We start from the raw sequence: 25129 nt of genomic DNA on the forward strand, positions 1-25129 counted from the left end.
CTCTCTCTCTCTCTCTCTCTCTCTCTCTCTCTCTCTCTCTCTCTCTCTCTCTCTCTCTCTCTCTCTCTCTCTCTCTCTCTCTCTCTCTCTCTCTCTCTCTCTCTCTCTCTCTCTCTCTCTCTCTCTCTCATGCATTTATCTTTTGATCTGCTTTTATCTTTGTGGTCCCTCCATAAATGCATGGAGATGTAAGTGCTATGTGTGTGTGTGTGTGTGTGTGTGTGTGTGTGTGTGTGTGTAGTGAAGGTTTTATATATGTGTGTGTGTGTGTATGTATGTAGTGAAGGTTTTATATAGTGCACAGTAGACACTGATGTTATTGTAACTTTTAAGTCTTATTCTCACATGATGGCATTTCAGGAGCTTGTTGAGATGGTGAAGGCAAAGAAGGCGGCTCAGGCTGCTGCAGTGGGAAAAAAGTGAGGAGCCAAACCCTGCTGTCTTCTTTCCTTTGTGAGTTCAGATGTAGCAAATTCTTGTAGCTGTTGTGTGAAGCAATATTGCTATCTGAAAATCTATCTCTTGTTCTATTTTTAAGCATTATGTCTCAGCAGTGCCACTTTTGGACTACCTGAATTGGAGGGACAGCTACATATATTGATGGGGACACAAAAGTGTAGCTAGGGATCTGTTTCTTTCCCCTCCACTTCTCCCTTTCTCTCCTTTATAACCTCATCCCCCAACTCTTCCATCTCTTCCATCACACTTCACTTCCACTGCTTCCAATAAGTTGTCATGCAAAAAGCAAAATTAACACTTGGAAAAGTATTTTTAAGTGCTATGGGAAAACTGCTAATATTGAAAATTAATGTTGATAAGTGCAGAATTCTATACATTGCAGAAAGCAGATGCAAAACAGCATGTGCTTTTCCTTATCATCATAGTGTAGCTCTGGAGGACAGAAGGGCAATCTCCATTAATATGGCAGTAGCCACAAGGAAGCCACTTCCTGAAGAATGAATGGATCTGTGGCAGTTGTATAAAAAATTACAAGACGTGTGAAAAAGTGTGCGGTGATTGTGACTATAATAAGAAGTAATATGCAATGATGACCATGTGATTGCATACAAATGTGTACCTTCTTAATTTTCTAAAGGAAAACTACAGTCTTAAGTTTGATTTTAAAGTAACACTAAATTTACAAGGTGGGTAAGAGTAAAGATGCCACATGAAGAGCTGCAGGTAAATGCTGTGATTAGTGTAGATCCTAATGAAGAGTTACCATAGAAAATACACAAACATCATTGAGACAATAGTTGTGACTTAACATGCTTATACACATTCACAGGTCCTTGATACACATGATTCAAGCCTGACACTTGAGGAATATTACTTTGTAAGTAATGGAGGTGCAGCTCAGAGGTGTTTCAGAATATAGCTCTCAGTGGCTGATGCATGGAATAAGTTCATGATGTGCGATTCAGTACCTCAAATAAGTGACTCAGTCTGTGATATAAGTAATAATGCAAGCTGTTGAATCATGGATGTGCGCCTCAGAATGTGTGACCTCGTAGCTTTGCCCGGACCAGCATAGTCAACCCTAACCTAGGCCAACACAGCCAGTAATAGCTTTGTGAAACACCAAAATATAGATAATCATTATTATCATCTGCAGCCACCATGCTCACCCACCACCTACACAAAATTTAATGTCTTCCACTGGTATATATATATATATATATATATATATATATATATATATATGGTCATGTGTGTGTGTGTGTGTGTGTGTGTGTGTGTGCTATAATTTTTGTTCATTGTTCGCATCTCGCTATGCACTCTACCTTCCATCATATCTTCAGTTTTAAGCCTTTCGTAACGACATCATAAATTTGTGGATTGACTTTTATTTATTTATTTATTTATTTATTTTGTAGATCAAACCTGCTGTTTGGGTGTTCCTTTTTCACGTGATCGCATATCAGGGTCTTCTTTGAAGTATAAAGCACCACGTTATCTGCGACCTTTGATTTGTGACAGATATCATATGGTCATTATTAATAAAAGGAAGCAGATGGTAATAGTGAACTGCATTACATAACCACGCATCTGTCGCTTTGATAAACCAAAATGCAGTATTTCTGCTACTACTACTACTACTACTACTACTACTTCTAGTAGTAATAGTAGTAGTAGTAGTGGTAATAGCTGTAGTAGTACAAATACTATTTCGTATGACACAGAGACATGAGAAATAATAATAATAATAATAATAATAATAATAATAATAATAATAATAACAGTAAAATTATACGAACTTAACACTGTTAGGCTCGTAGTGCGGAAGGTTGGCGGGCAGTAGCGGCCAATCAGACAGACGGACGTGTAGGGGAACTAAAACTACAGATAGCGACCTGATATCTACCCCGCCAGCCTTCATGATTGCGCTGAGGTACCCCGCCACCCAGATAAACCTCATTTGGCCCCAAGCCCACTGCACACACACGGTAATTCTTGTAGTGGTGTAATTGTAATGGGCGATTGTTGTTTATTTACTAAGTGGGTGGTAGTGTGTAGGATTGAGATCGTGGTGTGATGGTGGGTTATAGTGGGGGTGGTGTGGGGTATTGACACTATAACGCAACACTGCACACACAAACAGACGGTAAATTTTCTAGTGATGTAGTAGTAATGGACTGGTGTAGGTTATGCATATTGAGAAATGGGTGGTGGTTGGTAGGATTGAGGTCATTACTATCGGAATGGGGCTGGTGGTTGTGGAGAGTACTGTGGGATACGTACACTTTATATTAAGCAACACAACACACGTTACCTCATTTCCACACACAACTCGCCCCCGTGGACAGTTATGGTTTGTCATTTGCCAGTCATCCTCTATTTATACTTGTACACGTCAAGACGAGCCCTGCGGCAGACAAAACAGACTTAGTACTGAGTGATGACAAGCTCTCAGGTGCTGGTTTGTTTATCTCCCTCAGTGCGGTGATGTGACTGATTTTGTGGCGTCAGCTGATAGTCTGAGATGGCAAGGTGGCATCTGTCAACAGCAGTCGGGTGTCTCCTGCAACAGTGAAAGCATTTGTAAACAAAGTCAAGTGCCACGTGAGAGCCTTGACTTTCTTGTCTGTATAGCTGTGTAAATAGGGTGAAGCGGTTCTTGGCTTGTGTTGTCTTTAGTATAGAAATGCTTACTTAAACTTTTAGAGAGGATGGCTTGCTGCTGTTGACAGTTGCCACTTCACAGACTGAGAATGATGCCTTCATACTGTAAAAATCTTAAACATTGCAACAACACAATAGGTATAGAAATTAATTGCAGTACTGTATAGTAGGTTAAAAATTGCACATGTATGGGAATGAGCATGTGGCAATGGAAGTTGTGGCTGTCTTGAGCTGTTTTATCCAGTACACTCATCATAGGGCCTGGGTGAGCCACAGGTTGTGATGTATGGCAATACACTTCTCATCAGTGATCAAGCTTTTGGAATCACCTTATAGAAGTATTACAGCATCCTTCTCATTATTATGAGATTTTCATCTTTCTGCTTTGAAACCAGCTTGCAGTGACCTGACATTTCTGGTCAGTCAATCTTTGCTTTAGCAAGAGTGACTACAATGTTTCATTGAGTGAAGAGTCACGTACCGTGACCTTTGAGCTGCTGTAGGTTCAACTCGCTAGTATTGGTTAGAGGCAGTTATGATGTAGGGGCATAAATGTAATGCTTGTGCAGTGCCTCCTTTTGTAACGTGTCATGCCATTCTTGATGTGATCAGTGCAGGATGATAAGACCCGGGTCACATTGACTCCATGTATTAATTGAATCGATCAGATCCTGAGAACGTGAGAGAATGTGAACCAATTCTCATGAGGGTAGAAAGTAAACTGGTAATGTACAGCTCAGCCTTACAGAAACAACATTGCAGATTTATGTCAGTGCACAGATTTACTTATCCTTTAACTGACCATGCAGATGAATTTGTCTGCCCATGAAGCTTATTAAGTAGGAAAAATCTACAGTTTTTGCCATGTCTACTTGGATGAATTTGTTGCCTATCATTCTCTCTCTCTCTCTCTCTCTCTCTCTCTCTCTCTCTCTCTCTCTCTCTCTCTCTCTCTCTCTCTCTCTCTCTCTCTCTCTCTCTCTCTCTCTCTCTCTCTCTCTCTCTCTCTCTCTCTCTCTCTCTCTCTCTCTCGTTTTAGGTATTGGGACCATAGCGTCTGTCAGGAGCCAATATATTTTTTGGGATTCTTTTTAATAAGCATTCTTTTCCTCTTTAAAGAACATCTTACAGTTTCATTATCAGATTACTGAGTATAGTGTTTATCACTGAGCTCATGAAATATCTTATCAACTATTTTGCCTGTGATAAGGATTAAGATGATGTGACACTGTTCTACTTGAGATGATATCCTCTCTGTGATATCTATGATGACTCCAACATACATCTTTGATTTTTTTATATTTTTTATGTGATGAGACTGGTTTTGCTGCATCACCATTGATGCATCTGATAGTTTAAGTGTATCTGCAGATCTTGACAGTTGCTTTTGTGGGATTCTAAGAACTGACTTGCTTGAACAAAAAACTGCCTTGATGCTGGTGACTTATTTGATGATGTGTTGAGCTTTATTTATCACAAGGTACTTGAGGCATTCTCAGTCTGGATATCTGCAGTTTAACGTACATGAGAAATTTACAGCATACATACTTCATTGTTAACTGAATAGTATTGTCTTGTGATCTGGTGCCTGTGTATTTGTTTTTCATATGCTTCCTGTGGGAGTTGTTTCAACACCTCAATAGATTGCTTGCACAAGTTAGTACTTAGACAGGAGGATTGACAGCACACCCATGCTTATGTTCCCTTTTCATGTGTTGCCCTTTAGGTAGTGAGGAGAGACAGGTACCAGCAGGAGCAGTAGTGGTAACAACAGCAGGATGTGGAGCTTCAGCAAGATCCTGCCATACTCCTGCTATGAGCTCGGCCACTGCTGGAAACACTCGTGCTCCTCAGCCTCCTTTGAAATCTGTATCATTGGGTTCATTGAAAGCATCAAAATCTATGGTGTGGTGTACTTGGTATGTGACCTTTTTTTTTTTTTTTTTTTTTTTTTTTTATGTTAGAGGGATACTATCCTCATTGTGTCTAGTAAACTGTTCTGGCAACTGCACTGGCTTCCTAAGCTTGATGGAAGTTTAGAATATAATTTAAAAAGGTAACACTTGGCAGTAAAGGGGTGATTGCGATAAAATATTGCATTGCATCTACTGTAATTTTATTTTGGCTCATTAGAATTATCTACAGTTACTGAAAATGTGTGTGATGGTGTCATTAGGTGACAAAATGTTAAAGATTACTGTTACTATATTGGTAAAAAGAGGTGAAAATGGATTATAGCTATGCATAGAACTTTTCATATCAATTACCTTATGCCATGATAGATCTGGTGTAAGTAGAGTGTGAGGTGAAGGGGAATATGATTTTGCTTTCTGGCTTCAAAGGTGGAAGGAAGACTTTGATCAGGAGTTAATAATTTTACTTGCTTGCTTTCTTTATTTCTCCTTTTCTTTCCTTTTTCTTTTGAATTGGGAATGACACTTTGTATTTTGAGGTTTATCTTTGTAATATTAATGACTTGCATTTGTTTGCATGCAGCTAACCGGTCTTGTGAATGCTCGGAAAATAAGTATGAAGTATGGAAAAAAGCTCTTGAAGAACTACTTAACAACATCAGTTTGTTTCCTGACAGTCAATGCTTTTGGGTACATTGGCTCCTACTGTGTTGTCAGGTGAGCATGCCAGGTGTGGCCTTTCCCATGCACATGTTGGGGCAGTTTGGAAGTAGTAAGTGTAATATACATGCTATTATACTGAGTGTGTCATGCTTGCTTTTACTCTGGGAAATTTATATGAAACCATGGAGTTGCATAACATAGTAATCTTTTTCTGTTTATCTACTTATTTGTTTATTTATTTTTTATGTTTTTGTGCATGGATAGTCAATTAATTAAGATATAGTATAGTTTATGTGAATGAATACACATTTAAGTAGTCAGTGGTCATAGTGTGTTGTGATCAGCTCCCACAATTCTTGTTACTACACAAACCAAGTATAGTGCATGAGTTCTTGTTGATTAGTTTGGAGAGAGGAGGTGACCATAGGATATTGATGAAGGACAGCCATTGAAGCACTTCATCATTAGCATATAAAATGACAAAAAAATTAGTATTTTCCAGTTGGAACAAGATAAAATACTGTAAAATAGAAAATACTGTATTTGACAGTTTATAAGACATATGGGGTTATAAGATGCATCTCAGTTTGGGCAGGCATTGAAAAAAAAAAAAAAGATAAATAAATGGGTTTAAGCTCTGTATATGAAGTGAAGGATTTAACCTGACATTTGATGCCCTCTCATATGTATTCAGATCCTTATTAGATTCCAATATTTTTCCTTGGGAAATTTTATAATTTTGTAACTTATACGCCATTGTGTACACGTTGTTTCTGTGACCCCATTATGTTGGGGAAATGGAATCTGGAAATTTTAAACACTATTGCATAAACTGTATTGCATGATTATTGTGCAGACCATCACCATGAGTCACCCTACTTTGTGACTCTCTTTTCACTTATAAAATCTTTTGTTATGTTAGGTTTTCTGAAAAAAATATAGTTTCTCATTAGCTTCAAGTTTTGTTGAACACACATGCGAGATAAAAATGTTAAAAGATAGGCATAATTTCTGTTGTATGAAGGTGTATCTTACCTAAGGAACGCAGTGAACCTTGCATGTGTTGCCAGGTTTGATGTTTAACTAATGGTGAATTTGTTTTGGTACAAACAATGTAAGCATAGTCACTTAATTTCTTTCTGACTGGTGTTATTTTATGTGAATTACCATTAAGTATGATCTGTTATACATTGTTACCTTACAAAAAAAAGAGTTGTTTTTGAGATTTAGAAATGATCATCACTTTGTTTACATGTGTGAAGATGTTTGTGGTTTGATTTAAGGGCCACTGTTGCCATAGACTTACTACTAGCCACTGCCCCAGAGCTGAACCTTGGCCTTATAAGACGCTGGCTAATTTTCTGAGACTTTTTTAAGGTGTGTCTTATAAGCTATCAAATACGGTAGCTGAAATTGAGTCACCTCTATGAAATGTCAAATTGTTTAATTGTTAATGATATGTTTGTTGTTTACTCCCACAGACACATTCTGCAGCACTTCAACTTTTTCACAGTCTCCTTTGTGCCAGGGTTCATTGGCAGCCTCATGGCCATCCTAGTGGAACGGCCAGCACGACGAACACTCCTGGGCATCTATGTTACCAATGTGGTGAGTGCCAACGCTGCTTCTTCCCACCCTAATTTCTATTTGGGATTGCTCTTTACAAAAGTCTTCTTCAGATGTTTCTGCTTTGAGGCATTCTTTCATCTAATCCTTTGTCTCTTGTGTCTTCATTGACATGGTCCTTCCATCTGATCCTATGTAGGTCTTCCTCTTCTTCGTGCTCCTCTTTCCACAGCTCAAGGTTCACCCCGGGGAGGTCGCGACATGACACTCGGGGGTTCCTGGGGGTGAGGAAGGGATGAGGGGATAGCATTTTGTCTGTGTCTGTATGTGTGTGTGTGTGTGTGTGTGTGTGTGTGTGTGTGTGTGTGTGTGTGTGTGTGTGTGTGTGCAGGAGCAGTACTTACAGGAAGGGGTCTGGAAGGTCAAAGACAGACCGCTGTTCACTTTCCACATTGTCACAGTTGTCACACAGAAGCTTGGCCAGTGTCACCTGTAGAGAAGAGACACACTTGAGCTCATTTGTTTGCTGCTAAAACACTTAATTTGTTAAGTAAGATCAAGATAAGTTAGCTAATTTGATTAGTAAGGTTAGACATAACTAGATTTAGGACAGATTAGGTAATTAAGTTAAGTTTTGAGTAGATTTGGCAAGGTTACTTAGATTTTAAGTTGATTTGATAAGTAAGGTGATTTACTTTTACTAATGCTACTATTATTTCTACTACTATTATTCCTTTCTATCCTATGGCTGACTGGGATAAGAATGTGTGTGTGTGTGTGTGTGTGTGTGTGTGTGTGTGTGTGTGTGTGTGTGTGTGTGTGTGTGTGTGTGTGTGTGGCTTGTGTGGGATTGCCAGCCTGGTATATAAAGAGAAATGAACTATTACTATTACTACTACTGCTGCTCACCACCCACAGACAGAGATACTACTGCTACTATTATTACTATTACTACCACCACTACTTAACACCAACAGAGATACTATTACTACTACTGCTACCACCACCACCACTCATTACTCACAGATGGATAGACTACTGCTACTGTTACTACCACCACCACCACCAAGGAAGACCCACCTTTCTTATTTCAGTGAGCTGAGGGTCGGTGAAGCGCACAAGTGGGTCAGCATTCTCATACCAGAACCGGTCACAGCAGCGGAGGTTCCTGAACTGAATGCCGAGGATGCAGCTGAACGTGGGACCGACCAGTCCACCGTGCAGCGGCGTCTCAATCAATCCACCAGTGAACAGATCTATGTCATCCACGTGTGCGTACGTCCGTTTCATTCGCTCGATCACCGGCCTCGCTATCTCCCTGTGCAGGTCATCAAACGACCTCGCCCTGGTCAGGTTACAGAGGGCCCTGTACTCATTGTAAGGCTGCAGTCCATGGTCTCTGCCTCACTGGATGTTGAGGGCAGCCAGGTCCAGGCCAGAGAATGGCTGCCGCTTGTCTTCAAAGAGATGGTTGGTCACCTCATCTGTCAAGAACTGGTCCAGTGTCTCCATGGACACAGTAGTCAGGCCGCGGATGATCTCATCAAGCATCCCAGGCTGGTAGAGTAGGTCTGGGTTGAAGAAGTGTTCGCTCAGCTTGACAGGAGGGTTGCGCTTGGCAAATATTCCGTCCATGCGCTCCAGGGAAGGCTTGAGTAGAGAGTGGCCAAAGCGGAAGGCTATGCCAAATTCATTGAGCACTGTTGGGTTGCAGTATGCATCGTAATCTGAGAGAGAGAGAGAGAGAGAGAGAGAGAGAGAGAGAGATAGTCATTAGGAGTGCAGTGTGTTAGAGGGAAATGTTGCACACACACACACACACACACACACACACACACACACACACACACACACACACACACACACACACACACACACACACACACACACACACACCTAGAGTCAGCTGGCCTGGCATGGAGCGGGTCAGGGGGATGCAGAATGGCTGGCCAGATGATATATTGACAGGAGGGAAAAATGGATCGTTCTGAGGAATGGCTATGGGGAAACACTCAGGGTGGACTGTCTGGGGAGAGTCACATCTGCGGCAATCCAGAATCGAGTCTTGGAAACCTGGAAGAGAGAGAAGTGAATGTGTTTAGTGGGTGAGGTGAAGAGATGCTGGGCCAGGAGTCAGTGTATTTACAGACATGAAGTAAAGAGAGAATAAGTACTTTTTTTTTTTATCAACACATACACAGTTAAGTTAATATTAGAAAACATATACCTGTTAACACTAGAATGAGAAAGAGAAACAGGAGATTTGATAACTAATGGAAAAAAACAGATAATGATAAACAACAAAGATAGATTAGGTTAGGAACAGACTAAGAAAATATATAGTTTTAGTGACAAGTATGCAGAAATTAAAGAAAACTAGACATATAAAGATCAGGAGACAACAAATCAATAGTTTATCAGACCTTGGAAGCTACAACTATGTAAACACACACACACACACACACACACACACACACACACACACACACACACACACACACACACACACACACACACACACACCTACCTTTGTTGATGGGGGTGAAAATAATATCATGGTCAATAAACTGGCCCCACTGCATGACCATTAGGGTATAGCGGACATGCGGTGCAGACACTTCGTTGTGCATGTTGGTGGAAATGAGCCGAGGGGAAGGGAGAGGCTTGCCGGTGACTGAAGTGACGCGAGGTTTAGACAGACCTGGGGATGACAAGAGAAGGTTTAGGGGTATTTGAGTGTATTGTAAAGAAATTCATTTGTTTATCTATCTGTCAGGCTGGCAGTCCCACAGAAGGCAAGGTTTGGGGGTACTTGATTGTACTGTAAGGAAATTGGTTTGTTAATCTATCTATCTGTCAGGTTAGCAGTCCTATAGAAGATAAAGTATGGGGGTACTTCAGTGAGAATTAAGTTTATATATCTATCTGTGACACTGGCAGTCCTATACAAAGCACAGACAAGGCACCACACACTCACACACACAATAATAACAGTAATATATCTATCTGTCTGTCTGTCTATCTACATACAAGGCTAGCAATCCCACAGAAGCCAGCCCAGACAAGGCACCACACACTCACACACACAATAATAATAGTAATATATCTATCTGTCTGTCTCTCTGTCTACATACAAGGCTAGCATTCCCACACAGGCCAGCACAGACAAGGCACCACAGACTCATTTACAAACATATTTATTTATACTCTTTCCTAACTTTATCAAGCTTCAGTTCTTTATTTCTTGTCCTGTCCTGATTACTGACCCTGAGAATTTTGCTTATGTCATCCTTGTCATGCTCTCTATATCACTTTGGGACCTCTAGCTGACTGAAATGACTTCTCTCTGATTCTTAACTTTATAAAGCCTGAACACATTATTTATGTTCTATCCCTAACACTAATACAGACACATAGACATCTATCTGATCTACTCTTGACTTTATCCCTTATTTCATCAAACTTAAACACTTAATTTCTTGACCTATCCCAAATACCAACACACACACATGCACACACACATATATATACACACATACACAGACATACAGACAGACAGACACTCACCGTCCTCATAAGAAGGACGTAGGAGTCGACTTTTTGCCCTGAACGACTTGCCGAAGGACGGGAAGTTAAGATTATTGCACCACCCTGTAGCTGTGCGGAAACGCAAAGTGTGGTCGCAGGGCAGTGTCTGGTCGTCACGCTCAAACACGCTAGGAATTTCCGTGATATCGCTGACGTCAGTGTTAGGCAGAACCTCCATCAAATCCAGTACGTTGTTTGGGGAACCTGACTCGATGTCTTTGAGCTGGCCGTCTGCTGCCCGAGTCTTGCGTGACCTGGCTCTGGTGGTGGAGAGACTGTCAGTGGTGAGGCGTGGTAGACAAAACTGTGGTGTTTTTATCATTTTCTCTGTTGTTTTATTGTTTGCTTGGCTTTCTGTTGTTAATTATGGGAAATTTCTGCTGTTTTTGTGTCATGTTCACCTCAAAATACATCAGTCTAAGGCTCTGAATAACCCTTTCACTAACTAATGCACTCATCTATCACACAAACACATACTTGAATCTTCCTGAGGTCTTGCAGTCAATCTGGTTGGTGTCGGCCATGAGGATCTGGGTGTTTGCCGGGCCGCGCTGCACCTTGAGGAGGCCGCCAGAGAAGGCACGCAGCTCGTCACTCTCCTCCTTGCTGGACCCGTAGATCACCGACCCATCAATGAAGGATGTCACTTGGTTGATCTGTTCTCTGGGGCCTGTGTGAAGTGTCACCATTAATAAGACTAGTGAAGCAACATTACATAAACTCAGTGATAGTATTTATGATAGCTCTCTGATAATTTACACCACCATCACCACCCATTACTCACTTACCTGAAGGAATGGGGTCAATATCCACAGGTAAGGGAAATCCTGAGGTTCCTAAGGGGATTTGCTGAAGGGACCTCTCCTCTCTTCCTCCTCTTTCCCCATCCTCTCCTCCTCCCCAGACCTCCATGCCTGCCACAGTCAGCCACAGACACCACCATGTCACCACACAGGCTGTCATACACACTCTGGAGAAGAAATGGAGCAAGATAATGCAATGACACAAAGGGAAACACAATTTTCAGGGTCAGTAATTATATTTAGGAAAATAAATAATTGGTTTAAACTTAATAAAAGGTAGAGGTTAAGAGGGGTCTGATGGTCTTGGAAAGTGGTATAGGGGACATAATAAGAGTGATATAAGCAAAATTCTCCAGGTAGGGCAATAAATAATTGGTTTGTGCTTAATAAAGGCAGAATTAGATTAAAAGGAGGTCTAATCCATTTCTTCAAGTGATATGAGATGCAACAAGGGTGATATAAGCAAAATTCTCTGAGGCAGTAAACAGGGAAGGACAAGAAGTAAAAATGGATTCAAGCTTGAGGATAGATTTAAGAAAGACAGGATAGAATGGAATAGACTCAGCAATCAGGTTGTTAGTACTGAGTCATTGGGGAGCTTTAGACAAATTTATGGATTGGGTGGAAATAAGGTAAGAGCAGAATAACACACACAGCAAAGGTTAAGGTAATATCATAAAGGATAACAATTTATTGGGGCTTCCACTCATTCACCCTGCTCTTATAGACAAAGAATAACACACACAGCAAAGGATAAGGTAATATCATAAAGGATAATAATTTATTGGGGCTTCCACTCATTCACCCTGCTCTTATAGACGAAGAATAACACACACAGCAAAGGATAAGGTAATATCATAAAGGATAATAATTTATTGGGGCTTCCACTCATTCACCCTGCTCTTATAGACAAGGTGGCATCAAAAGCATTTCTCTCTCGTAGCATAAAAGTCATAATGTAGTGAAGACTGTCATTCATCGTGTCATATTTCACAAGAGTTACTGGGTATCTTATCTCTTTTTTGGATATCTGTTACCATCTAACGAAATACTAAAATAGTTAAGAGTATTTTTACATGTCTGTCTAGGTAATAACCTAGACAATGAGACAATAGTGAAGATTGTAAACATGGTATGCTTTTCATACCATCTAAATTTTCGGGCAAAAACACTTATTTTGCTCCTTAATTGATAAAACTCAAGGTTAGTGAGACTTTTCCTCTTCTAGTATATTTCCACAAAATATGAATGCATAAAATCCCCTAAACATTATTTGTTTTCATAAGTTAGAAATAAAATCTGCATATTGAGATGGTCTTTTGGCGGCGCCAAAACAGTTTAAGCACGAATCTGTGACTGAGGTGAGTTCCAGCCGCTGTTGTGCTTATTTTACCTGTCCCACGAACACAACAGCTGCCTGGCCAACATTCAGCGACTCAGAGACACATTACCAAGTAAGCAAGTGGACATTGCCGCCCTGACAAGCTTTTTAAAGTGTAAAGACGTACTGGGTATGACAAGCCGCAGCTGAGTGTTTTGGCATAACAACACAGCGGCGTCCTGGTTCCCTGTAGCTCCCTGGCTCCCTCCCCGTGCACAGTTTGCTCTCTCTCTCTCTCACCAAGAAAACAACAAAATTTGCTCTGCGGAGACGAGGTTAATGTGTGTTCAGGAACATCTGGTGCATTACGCTGTATAAAAGTGAGCGAGCTGGCTGTACCAAGGCGACTGTATTTTGCTTCTTAAAACCATGTTCAATGAACTAAGTAAACATCAACAGATAACATTAAATCAACACCATAATTACACTGGAAGGAATACAAGGACGACAATTCAACAGCGCATCATATACGTTGTGTTTGCAGATGACTGCTGCGAGGGGAGGCTTGGCTAGCTGACTAACTGAAATAAGCCTCAAGATCAATGCAAACCGCAAGACCTTACACCATATATAATACAATGAAGGATATTATTGTTACTACTGTTCATCCAAGCCAGCATCACCACCACCACCACCACCACCACCACTTCAAGCTTCGTTAAAGGTAAAACATTCTAATTATTATTATTTGTTGTTATTTTTATTGCTATTGTTATTATTATTATTATTATTATTATTATTATTATTATTATTATTATTATTATTTTATTATTATTACCATTGTTTAAAAAAAATGCCATGTATCATCTGGTTAAGAGATTTAAAGAGCCAGAGAGAGAGAGAGAGAGAGAGAGAGAGAGAGAGAGAGAGAGAGAGAGAGAGATTTAGTTACATCAGAGACAGACAGACAGACAGACAGACAGACGGACAGACAGATAAATAGATAGCTAGGTGAGTCACACTAACTGAAAGAGAGAGAGAGAGAGAGAGAGAGAGAGAGAGAGAGAGAGAGAGAGAGAGAGAGGCCTTGAGGTGAGTAAGAAATAGAGATAATGTTTGTGGCTGGAGGGAAAATTTTAGTGCAACTTTGAAGGGAATAACAGTTTGCTGGAGGAAAGACTGGTCCCCCCCCCTCTCTCTCTCTCTCTCTCTCTCTCTCTCTCTCTCTCTCTCTCTCTCTCTCTCTCTCTCTCTCTCTCTCTCTCTCTCGTCTGTCTGTCTGTCTAGCTCTTTCAAATTTTTACTTTTCTTTGTTCTTTTATTTTATTTCTCTCTCTCTCTCTCTCTCTCTCTCTCTCTCTCTCTCTCTCTCTCTCTCTCTCTCTCTCTCTCTCTCTCTCTCTCGTCTGTCTGTCTGTCTAGCTCTTTCAAATTTTTACTTTTCTTTGTTCTTTTATTTTATTTCTCTCTCTCTCTCTCTCTCTCTCTCTCTCTCTCTCTCTCTCTCTCTCTCTCTCTCTCTCTCTCTCTCTCTCTCTCTCTCTCTCTCTCTCTCTCTCTCTCTCTCTCTCTCTCTCTCTCTCTCTCTCTCTCTCTCTCTCTCTCTCTCTCTCTTTCCATCTTTCACTTAATTAAAATTCTTTCTGGTTAACCTTTCTCTCTCTCTCTCTCTCTCTCTCTCTCTCTCTCTCTCTCTCTCTCTCTCTCTCTCTCTCTCTCTCTCTCTCTCTCTCTCTCTCTCTCTCTCTCTCTCTCTCTCTCTCTCTCTCTCTCTCTCTCTCTCTCTCATTTCCATCTTTCACTTAACTAAAATTCTTTCTGGTTAACCTTTCTCTCTCTCTCTCTCTCTCTCTCTCTCTCTCTCTCTCTCTCTCTCTCTCTCTCTCTCTCTCTCTCTCTCTCTCTCTCTCTCTCTCTCTCTCTCTCTCTCTCTCCATCTTTCACTTAAAATTCTTTCTGGTTAACCTTTCCTCTCTCTCTCTCTCTCTCTCTCTCTCTCTCTCTCTCTCTCTCTCTCTCTCTCTCTCTCTCTCTCTCTCTCTCTCTCTCTCTCTCTCTCTCTCTCTCTCTCTCTCTCTCTCTCTCTCTCTTTCTCTCCTGGAGCTTAACAATATACGTAATACACAACATATTTTATAATCACAGCGGAGGAGGAGGGGAAGGAGGAGGAGGAGGAGGAGGAGGAGGAGGAGGTAGGGAAGAGTAGGGAAGGAATGTTAGAGTAAAAGTGAATAAAATCCCCGTTAGTTCTCAGAGGAGGAGGAGGAGGAGGAGGAGGAGGAGGAGGAGGAGGTAGGGAAGAGTAGGGAAGGAATGTGAGAGTAAAAATGAATAAAATCCCCGTTAGTTCTCAGAGGAGGAGGAGGAGGAGGAGGAGGAGGAAAACAATACGAAGACACATTAACTTGATATCTCTGGTTGGCATGAAATTACTGAAGATGAGGAGGAGGAGGAGGAGGAGGAGGAGGGAGAGGAGGAGGAGGAGGATTTGATGTTGAAAGTGAATGTGAGGTATGAGAAGAGGAGGAGGAGAAGAAGAAGAAGAAGAAGAAGAAGAAGAAGAAGAAGAAGAGGAAGGAGAAGAAAAGATGATGATTATGAAGAGGAGGAGGAGGAGGAGAATATGGACTACACAAAGGAAGAAGACAAGGAAGAGGAGGAGGAGGAGGAGGAGGAGGAGGAATAACAATGAAGAAGAGGAATAGAGAAGGAGGAATAGAAGAGGAGGAGGAGGAGGAGAAAAAGGAGGAGAATATAGACTATGATACGAAAGAAGAAGAGGAGGAGGAAGAGGAGGAGGTGGTGGTGGTGGTAGTGGTGGTGAAAGGGTTTGTCTTCAAGGCCGTGTGTCGACATGGCTAGGTAGAGAGAGAGAGAGAGAGAGAGAGAGACTTTCATTATTTCCCCTTCTTGTATTCAATTATATTCATCAATGTGTGAGAAAGGGGGTCCAGGGGGGCTGTGCCTCCCCTGGAACCCCTAAGGTTACTAACCTAACCTAACTTATATCCTTGGGATGATTGTGGACTTAGTTTCTGGAGGCAGCGCGCTATTAATTTAATTACTATGGCCTTACAAAAGCCTTCCCCACATTGAAAACATCACAGACATGTTCTATAGTAAGTACTCTATCACGTTGCAATGTGTTTTTAATGAATAGAGAGGAGGTCCAACCCTGCAGTTTTACCGAACAGATTAAGGGGGGGCGACAGGGGTGGTACCTCCTGGGCACATAGTACATTCTGTGGCTTTGAAATCATAGTAAGTGTTTGTTGGGGGAATATGGACCTAAACCTCTTCTGAAGTAACCTTAGCCTTTTCTGAAGTTAATACTTACATGTCAGGTAGAATTAAGGTTGTAGCATATCTTGCAATATATATCAACTTACAGAAACTTGTTTAAAGCAAAAAAAAGGTAAAAGGTTAATGAACTGATGCATCCCCATGCTACACACTCCTCGTCTGAGTTGTCGAGAGTCATTGCTGGCTGGCTGCGAGAGGTGTGTGGGGCAGGGCAGGGTTAGCCATTACAGGAATCACAATACTTAGTTATTTGAAGGTCTTGCTAACCTAGCCTAACCCTGACGTAACCTAAACTAACCTAACCCTAACCCTAATCCTTGCCTTTTTTTTTTTTTTTTTTTTTTTTTTTTTTTTTTTCATAATTAAGTAATAACTTCAAATAACTATAAGTATTCTGATTCCCTTAATGGCTAACCTCACCCTGCCCTGCACAGCTCCAGCAGCCAGCCAACAGTGACCCTCAAGCACTTGGAAGGGGAGGGTGTAGCATGGAAATGCATCAGTTCATTAACCTTGTTTTTTTTTTTTTTTTTTTTTTTTTTTTTTTTTTTTTTTTTTTTTTTTACAAGTTTCCAGAAGTTGATATATATTGCATGATATTCTACAACCTTAATTCTATCTGACATGTACGTATTAACCCTAGAAGAGGCTAAGGTTATCTCCATATTATCCTTTTCTTTCCCTCAGGCTTTATTTTTAGTTAATTGCTTTGAAAGAGATATCATAGAAACTTTGTTAATATATCTACATTTTATATCTATAGAATTTTAGGTTTTTCATTTTGTCCGAAAATACAATTTTTTTTCACCGTTAATTTTCTCCACTCCTTTTCCTGTTTTCTTTTTACATTTTTAAGGTAGGGGAGTGCAGGCCAAAATAAACCAAAGTTGGGAAGCCTGAAAAGTTTAAGGAGTAAAAACACTGTTTTGCGCAGAAATCCTTAAAAATAGTCAACAAACAGAGAATATCCCATCCCCCCATATTCCCCACTACACTATTCTAACTGTGAGATTACTAACCTTGCTAATTGGGAGGCTCCATCACCCAGATCTCCCATTATGCTATTCTTACCAGTAAATTGCAGTTTAACACCACAAATCCTATCTTTTTTCTGTCCCTAACAAGCTTGGAGACATGGTGGGAAAATGGAGTTTTAGGGTGGAAGAAGCTAAATTATGCCAAATTTTGACATTCGTTGGAAAGTCCTAAGGATGAGGTGCCATATATTGAAAACTGGGAACTTTCTAGCTTAACCTAACTTTACCCAACCTAACTGAAAGGCGAGTCCTGTCCCCCCTTTAAAGACACTAATCCAGCTTAACCAGTGCATCTTTTCTCCAGTGGATGTCCCCATTAAGAACACTAACTTAACTTAACCAGGGGGCTTTTGTATGTAGATGAGAATTTCTCAGATGATGTTTTGGTGTATAATCTCTACAACAACATCTCTTTATCTTTCATGGTCTGTCTCTTTGTGTGTGTGTGTGTGTGTGTGTGTGTGTGTGTGTGTGTGTGTGTGTGTGTGTGTGTGTGTGTGTGTGTGTGTGTACTTTTTAGAGATGACCTTCTAGTTGTTCTTCTCTTATGGTATTTTTCTTTTCTGTCTCTTTCTGTACAATATGTCCTTTATTTCCTCAGCATCCTGAATGGTATTCTTGGTAATATCTGTTTTATTTTCTCTCTACCTCTCCCTTCCACAGCACTCATCCAGGTGGAGGTAGAACCAGTGGGACGATGGTTCCACATATATGAGGCACGGCGTCTGCGGGGCCACCTCACCTCCTCAGTTGGGGAAAGTGAAGAGGAGAGTGAGGAGGAGGAGGCTCAGGAGGTGGAGGTGGAGGATGACATACACTATCTTCGCTCTCTCAACCCAGCAGACTGGAAGGTGAGAACTCAGCCAGCATGGTCCAGTCATAGCAACATAAGAATGGAGAAGACTGCAAAAGATTGGCTGGCCTACACTGGATAACTCCTGTACTAACCATGAAAATCTGTTATCCTCCTCTTCCCCATGCAGTCAGCCTTCCTATTGCCATCTGGCCTCTATATGCATATGCCTAGTCATCTAACCTCATGATATCACTTATGGTGTAGGTGCTGACCACATGAATGCTAAGCCTGTTCTATTTGTCCACTACTCTGTGAACCAGTTCTTACTAAGCTCTTTTCAAAACCTAAACTTATCTAGCATATATAGTTCTGTCTTGATTGTTCACTATGAGAGCATCACTTACCTCTGTCATTTATTTGATTAGTATCTTTCTTTTATATATTGATACATTTCTACAACATTGCCTTTCAGGACCAGGATCATTATGCAGTACTGGGACTCCGAAAGCACAGGTACAAGGCCTCTGATGATGACATCAAAAGAGCGTGTAAGTCCTGGTGGCATCTGGAGCTAGAGTGTATAGTGTACTGAGTACCAAGTTTTAGTGCACCTGCTGTTTGAAGGTATTTTTATAGTGCCAGTTTTCAGTTGCAGTGTCAGCCCTTTTAGTCTTGGTATTTTTATTTTATTTGTATATTTTCAATAACTACATTTTATTTGTGCCTTGCTATGGATGTATGTGGTTGGCTTTGCTATACCAAAGCTCCTGGGGTGTAGTATGGTGGTTTGAGACTATGACTATGGCCACACTGGCAATGGTTGTGAGCAAGCAGGTGAGTGTGATAAATGGTGAGAAAAGTGGGAGCATTGTACCAAATAAGTGTGGCCACACTGACAGTGAGTGGGCGTGGGCGAGCTGTGTCTTCCTGTGGCCCACAGCGAGGAGCATTGTCAGTTGACTTTTGTCAATCATCTGGCACAGGCAGTTTGTTGCCTGCTATTGACATTGCATGGCTAATTATTGAAGTTTTGCTCACACCAGTCATTTGGGATACATTTGCTAAAGTAGAACCCAAAGGGAATGCCATCATGTTGTTTGTAGTAATTACTATTAATTATGAAACCATGTCCATAACTGTTAGCTTTAACAAGCTCTTGAATTGTAGCTAGGTGGTGCATACAGAAGAGCAGAGAGAATGTGTCTGAAGAATAGTTGGCGCCCCTATGGCTATGAGTGTGAATGATATTTGTAAGAGTGTGTGGTGGTTTGTCTGGGCCACCCCATGTGGGATTGGCAACCTGATATATAGATAGATAGATAGACATTATATTTTCTGATCATTGGTTTTATGCTAAGATATCTGTAAGTCTAATATAATAATTAGCATTCCCTTTGGTACGTGCTTAAAAACAGGATGACCCAACACTTGGGTAAAGGAATGAGAGTGCAGCATTAGTGTGCACTTCCGTCCATTGTGTTACTCCTCACAGACCGCACGATGGTTCTGTGGCACCACCCAGACAAGCGGCGAGCAGCTGGGGAGGAGGTGAGGGATGACGATGACTACTTCACCTGCATCACCAAAGCCTATGAGATTCTCGGGGACCCCATCAAGCGACGCTCCTGGGACTCGGTGGACCCAGAGTTTGATGACGAGGTGCCGGCTGTCAGTGCACACAATAAGGCAAACTTCTTCCAGGTAAGCGCTGATCCCCACTAAGAAGAAAATTTATTCCACAAAGAATTCAAAGGTCTTTTAACTCCATGTCATACTGTAATGTCAAATATATGTGCACACAAGGCAAGCGCTAACTCCTATTAGGAAGAAAAATGACTCAACAAAGAATTGAAAGTTCAGTATTCATTGCTATTTGGTACATCTTTTCTTTACCACTAACCACTCTGGGACAATTCTTCACATTCTACAGCCATCTCCAAACATTATACTGGCTAGAAATTGCAAAAAATCTATTCCTTTTCACCGCTTTTTTCTTGCAGGTGGTTATAAAGATTGTATACATTACTTGTAGTGGTGTGGATGATTACATATCACTGAAGGGATTAACTCCATCTCATATTGTAATGTCAGGTCTATATATTAGATTATATAACTCTCTCTCTCTCTCTCTCTCTCTCTCTCTCTCTCTCTCTCTCTCTCTCTCTCTCTCTCTCTCTCTCTCTCTCTCTCTCTCTCTCCTCTCTCTCTCTCTCTCTCTCTCTCTCTCTCTCTCTCTCTCTCTCTCTCTCTCTCTCCATCTTCTTCAGTCTCCACCACATCTTTGTAAGGCACAGTGTTGCATTGCAGATTTTCACAGGGGTGTTTGAGTGCAATGCTCGTTGGTCCACCCACAAGCACGTTCCTGGCTTGGGCAAACCTGATGACACCAAACAAAAGGTCAGTCCAGATTAGCAGATTAAGTAACTGGAGAGAGTGATTGGCCTGTACAGTCACATCAATCTCCCTTGTACTGTTTTAGAAGTGAGATTACTAGTAGCAGAAATGCAAGTAGATATTTGGTGACAGTTTACTTTTTATAGTTACCATCATCATATGCTATGTTGATGGAAAGATAGACCAGTAATTTTGAAAGTTTGTTTAAAATATCATACACTATAATTTTCCTCAGCATAGAGGGTCCAGTAACTTACACATAAAACATCATTTCAAGATTTCTTTATGAATAGTGTTTATTTTGTATTGTTAACCGACTTAATTTTCATCACTGTGCAGGTTGATCGCTTCTATGGATTCTGGTACGACTTTGATTCCTGGCGAGAGTTTTCATATCTGGATGAGGAGGAAAAGGAGAAGGGACAGGAGTGAGTCTTCACTATTTGTATGTCTGGTCTTTTTAGAGTTATGTGTATTCCACTCCAGCCTTGCTTTATCTTCCCAAAGGCAGCAAAAATGGTGAAATTTGTATCTTGAAACATTAACATTGAATAAAATTTTAATTGAATAAGGAAATAATGCCCAAACTTAAGCCTAGACTTTGACATTGGAAAAAATAACAAGAAAATTTAATATGGCTAGACAGAATACCCAGACTTATGGCAAGGAAAACTGGCACCGACATTGTTCTGATTGCTTTAACTGGTCATTTTAGTTTCTTTGAATATTTTGTAACAGTGCAATGTGACTGCAATGTTGTGGTCGCCTTCCCTTCTTTAAATCAGTCAATCTTGCCAGCCGGGAGGAGCGTCGATGGATAGAGAAGCAGAACAAGGTAGAGCGAGCGAGGCGTCGGAAGGAGGAGATGGGTCGATTGCGCAGGCTAGTTGACAATGCATATGCCTGTGACCCAAGGATAGCCAAGTATGTTTCGTTACTTATTACTGATTTCGTGTATTTTCGTTGTATCCCAATAAAAGTTGAAATTTTGTGCATTATCCCAAGAGATATTTATCACAAGGAGTACTTTTTTCTGTTGTTACATAATACTTCAAATTTCATTTTGATGGAAGGGTTTATGATGATTTAGATTGCAAAGAAGCTGTTCTTGTTTTACTTCTGACTCCTTATGAGGGAAAAATTAATTCCTGCTTTTGCTGTCTACTTCTGTAGCTAAAGAATGGGTAAGTTTATAGAAAAAGAGGGAAAGAGATGAAGAATTATATATATATATATAATATATATATATATATATATATATATATATATATATATATATATATATATATATATATATATATATATATATATATATATTATATATATATATATATATATATATATATATATATATATATATATATATATATATATATACTCGTATATATATATATATATATATATAATTTTTTTAAGATTTAAAGAAGAAGACAAGGAAAGAAGACTGGCTCAGAAAAAGGCTAAAGCAGAGGCAATCAGGCAAAAACAAGAAGAGGAGGAGAGGGTGAGTGCACATTGTGGTCTCCAGTATTAGCACCAGGCCAATCTCTAACTACTCTCGGACACATATATGCATTGATTTCTACAACAGACCAAGGCTTCACATTTTTCTCATTGATTTGTATTTTTCATGTCTTATGCTCGGAAATGCCATATATTTTGAAATACCATGCTATGTTGTCTTTTTTTTGAATGATATGTCTTGCTAATGTGTAAATTTGGTGTTTTCAGGTAAGGCAGGAAGCTGAGGAAGCAGAGAGAAAGAAAAGAGAAGCAGAGGAGGCAGAGCAAAGAGCAAAACAGGAGGTAGAAAAGAAGGAAAGAGAGGTGCTGAAGAAAGCATTCAAAAAAGAGAGGAAGGTGAGGAGGAGGGTAGAATCTGCTTGACATGTAAGAACTTACCACACACTTGTCTTTGACGCTTAAACTGCTGTGATCGCTAACATAATCAAAAATTCTCTTGACAAATATATTGAATTTTCGTGGTGCACTTTCTTTCTAGTGTGTTCTAACTGACTGTCTTCAGCCTCTTTTTCATCACTGCAGTGTTGAATCTCTTGCTACCTCCTACTGCTATTTTCATGCCAACTGCTCTTCTGATCTTGCTAACTGCATGCCTCACTGCACAAGTCTTTCTTCTTTCTTTCATCTCTATTCTGTCTACCTCTTTAATGCAAGAATTAACCATTATTCTCAATCATTCATCCCTATCTCTGGTAAACTCTGGAACTCCCTGTCTGCTTCTGTATTTCCACCTTCCTATGACTTGAACTCTTTCAAGAGCGAGGTTTCAAGGCACTTACCCTGTTTGTTTGACTAACACTTGACTGTTCAGGAGCCAGCACCTCAGTGGGCCTCTTTCTTCTTTTTTTTTTTTCAGTCTTTGTTGTCCTTGGCCAGTGATCCTCCAATATATATATAAAAAAAATAATAATAATAATAATGATGATGATAATAATAATAATAATAATAATAATAATAATAATAATAATAATAATAATGATCCCTGGCTATGGCAAGCAAGCCCACTACATTATATCCTTTCCTCCTCCTGTTCCTTTCCTCTCCCCTTTCACTTTCATCTCGTCGCAGTCCTCCCTTCCTGTCACCTGCCCCTATAGTTCTCATGACTCATGCCTGGAGCCATCATTCTACCTGGCAAGTCTTTTTTTTTTTTTTATTTATTTTTTTTTATCATTCATTTTAAGGCTACAAAATTTGCTAAAAAAAAAAAAAGAAAAACTAAAAAATGAAACTCTACCCACTTTCATCTTCTGTAACATTTCACATTAAAATATTCTCATTCATTATATACTTTCAGATTTATATTTTTTTCCTTTTTCTTTGATGTCATTTTTTAAATGATTTTGATACAGTTCCTGTTCATAAGGGGCTGAGAGGACTGCATTTGTATTAGAAAGATGGAAAGAGCATTAAATTTAGTGTTCAAATGTGTAAATTAATTTGGAAACTAAAAAAATATATATACAAATTATGATTGCCTGTATTTTGTTCACGTAAATAATTTTAAAAAGCAACGTGAAATAGAATAAAGCACACATTCTTTGTCATTGCATAGATGTGATGGTGACAGTGATAAAGAACATCTCTGTATCTGTCTATCTTTATTTGACACCTCTTGATAAATACTCCATGAGGACATAACTGCAACAGATTTCTCTATTTAGTCCTGCCCTTGTATTCCCTTCCTCTTTGCTCTGAACTTCACATACTCTCTCTTCACCCTTTCCTCACATATTTCAGTAACATTTTTTATGCAAGATCTTTGGTCAAGGGCAATAAAAAGAGGGGAAAGAAAGTCCACTGAGATGCTAGTCCCAAAAGAAAGATCATAAGGATTATCCAGAATTGTTGGATAAGTGTTTTGAAAAGTTGGAACCAGCCATTTTAAAGAGTTCAAGTTATAGGAAGGAGGAATCTTCTGGAGCAGGCAGGGAGTTCCAGAGTTTACTAGAAAAAAAATAGCAGTAAAAAGATAGCAAGATATGCAACATTGCAGCAATAACAGAGAGGCTGAAAATCATTAGTATAGTATCCTCTATTCCCAGATGCTGCGGACTCTCTGTAAGGACAACAGTTACTTTGCATCAGAGGAGGGGGAGCGAGTGCAGACCATGACAGATGTGGAGCTGCTGTGTGAGGCACTGGAGCTGACCCGCCTGGAGGAACTCAACAAGGAACTAGCACAAGTGGCCCAGGACAAGATGCAAGGGTGGGAGGTACTCATGAAGGAGGTGAGGGAGGATCAACAGTAGTAGTAGTAGTAGTTAATTGACAAAGGTGAGTGAGAGAGATCAACAGTAGTAGTAATAGCAGTAGTAATTTTTTGACACAGGAGGTGAGTGTGGAGGGCCAACAGTAGTAGTAGTAGTAGTAGTAGTAGCAGTAATTGTTGCTTATATATAAAAAAAAAAAAAAAACATAATTTTTGTCATTCTTAAATCAAAAAATTTTCCTAAGCCTTGAACCCAAAAGCTGCTCCAACCAGACATATGGGTATCTGCATCACTTTTGAAATGAACTATGTTAGGTCTATTTAAGTCATGTTACATTACCTTATCTGATTAGCTAAATCTAAAGTAGCATAAAGCAAGCTAATCTAAATTAGAACAATCCACCCCAAATGATCTGGATATTTCTGTATGACCTGTTTTCCCTAGGATAGTCAAACCTTTCAGACTATTTCTCCACTGATAGTTATGATTAGTAACAAGGAGTCCTTGGTGTATGACAGTCTTGACTTTTGTCCTTCATATGTTTCTTTTACAGGCACAATAGTTATGTGTTTATGTCCTAGACTATGACTTTACAGTACAACAGTATTAGTATTAGTGATTGACATACTGCAGGTAGCTTACTTATGCTGGTTCTGACCTATGCAGAAAATCAGTTTATAACATGGCATAGGAACAGAACTCTGTCATAACTTGAGGACCCCCCTGTAACACTTCTTTGCCTTCTCTCTCTGTTGTAGGTGAGTGAGGTGCGCAACAGGATCAAAAAGGAGAGGGAGGAGGTGGCAGCAGCGGCAGCAAGGGGAGGTGGTGGAGGAGGAGGGGAAGGTTCATCACTCAAAGTCTGGAATCAAAGATGACCTCCAG

At 40.1% G+C, this 25129-nt stretch overlaps 3 protein-coding genes and 1 pseudogene across 3 annotated transcripts; 2 read left to right on the top strand and 2 right to left on the bottom strand.

The window, feature by feature from the left end:
* LOC135098747 (dnaJ homolog subfamily C member 2-like) overlaps nucleotides 1-1645 on the top strand; it is a 28219-nt pseudogene extending 26574 nt beyond the window's left edge.
* On the top strand, nucleotides 372-25122 carry LOC135098752 (dnaJ homolog subfamily C member 2-like). The gene is made up of 13 exons (XM_064001149.1): nucleotides 372-453; nucleotides 4850-5042; nucleotides 7181-7307; nucleotides 17981-18168; nucleotides 18586-18661; nucleotides 19606-19814; nucleotides 20421-20510; nucleotides 20847-20935; nucleotides 21306-21431; nucleotides 21924-22011; nucleotides 22239-22367; nucleotides 24077-24262; nucleotides 25003-25122. The coding sequence occupies exons 2-13, from the start codon at nucleotides 4902-4904 to the stop codon at nucleotides 25120-25122; spliced, it is 1569 nt and encodes a 522-aa protein (XP_063857219.1). The 5' UTR covers nucleotides 372-453; nucleotides 4850-4901.
* On the bottom strand, nucleotides 7281-8555 carry LOC135098745 (peroxidase-like protein 3). The gene is made up of 4 exons (XM_064001147.1): nucleotides 8460-8555; nucleotides 8346-8390; nucleotides 7670-7755; nucleotides 7281-7543 (listed from the first exon to the last, which is right to left on the bottom strand). The coding sequence occupies exons 1-4, from the start codon at nucleotides 8553-8555 to the stop codon at nucleotides 7375-7377; spliced, it is 396 nt and encodes a 131-aa protein (XP_063857217.1). The 3' UTR covers nucleotides 7281-7374.
* On the bottom strand, nucleotides 8670-13214 carry LOC135098739 (uncharacterized). The gene is made up of 7 exons (XM_064001131.1): nucleotides 13165-13214; nucleotides 11642-11823; nucleotides 11331-11523; nucleotides 10833-11113; nucleotides 9793-9966; nucleotides 9162-9338; nucleotides 8670-8992 (listed from the first exon to the last, which is right to left on the bottom strand). Exons 1-7 carry the CDS (start codon nucleotides 13197-13199, stop codon nucleotides 8670-8672), a joined length of 1365 nt encoding a protein of 454 aa, XP_063857201.1. The 5' UTR covers nucleotides 13200-13214.
* Nucleotides 25123-25129: the final 7 nt, after the last annotated feature.

The sequence above is a fragment of the Scylla paramamosain genome, unplaced genomic scaffold (genome assembly GCF_035594125.1).
Source record: "Scylla paramamosain isolate STU-SP2022 unplaced genomic scaffold, ASM3559412v1 Contig78, whole genome shotgun sequence".
In the NCBI taxonomy this organism is placed as follows: domain Eukaryota; kingdom Metazoa; phylum Arthropoda; class Malacostraca; order Decapoda; family Portunidae; genus Scylla; species Scylla paramamosain.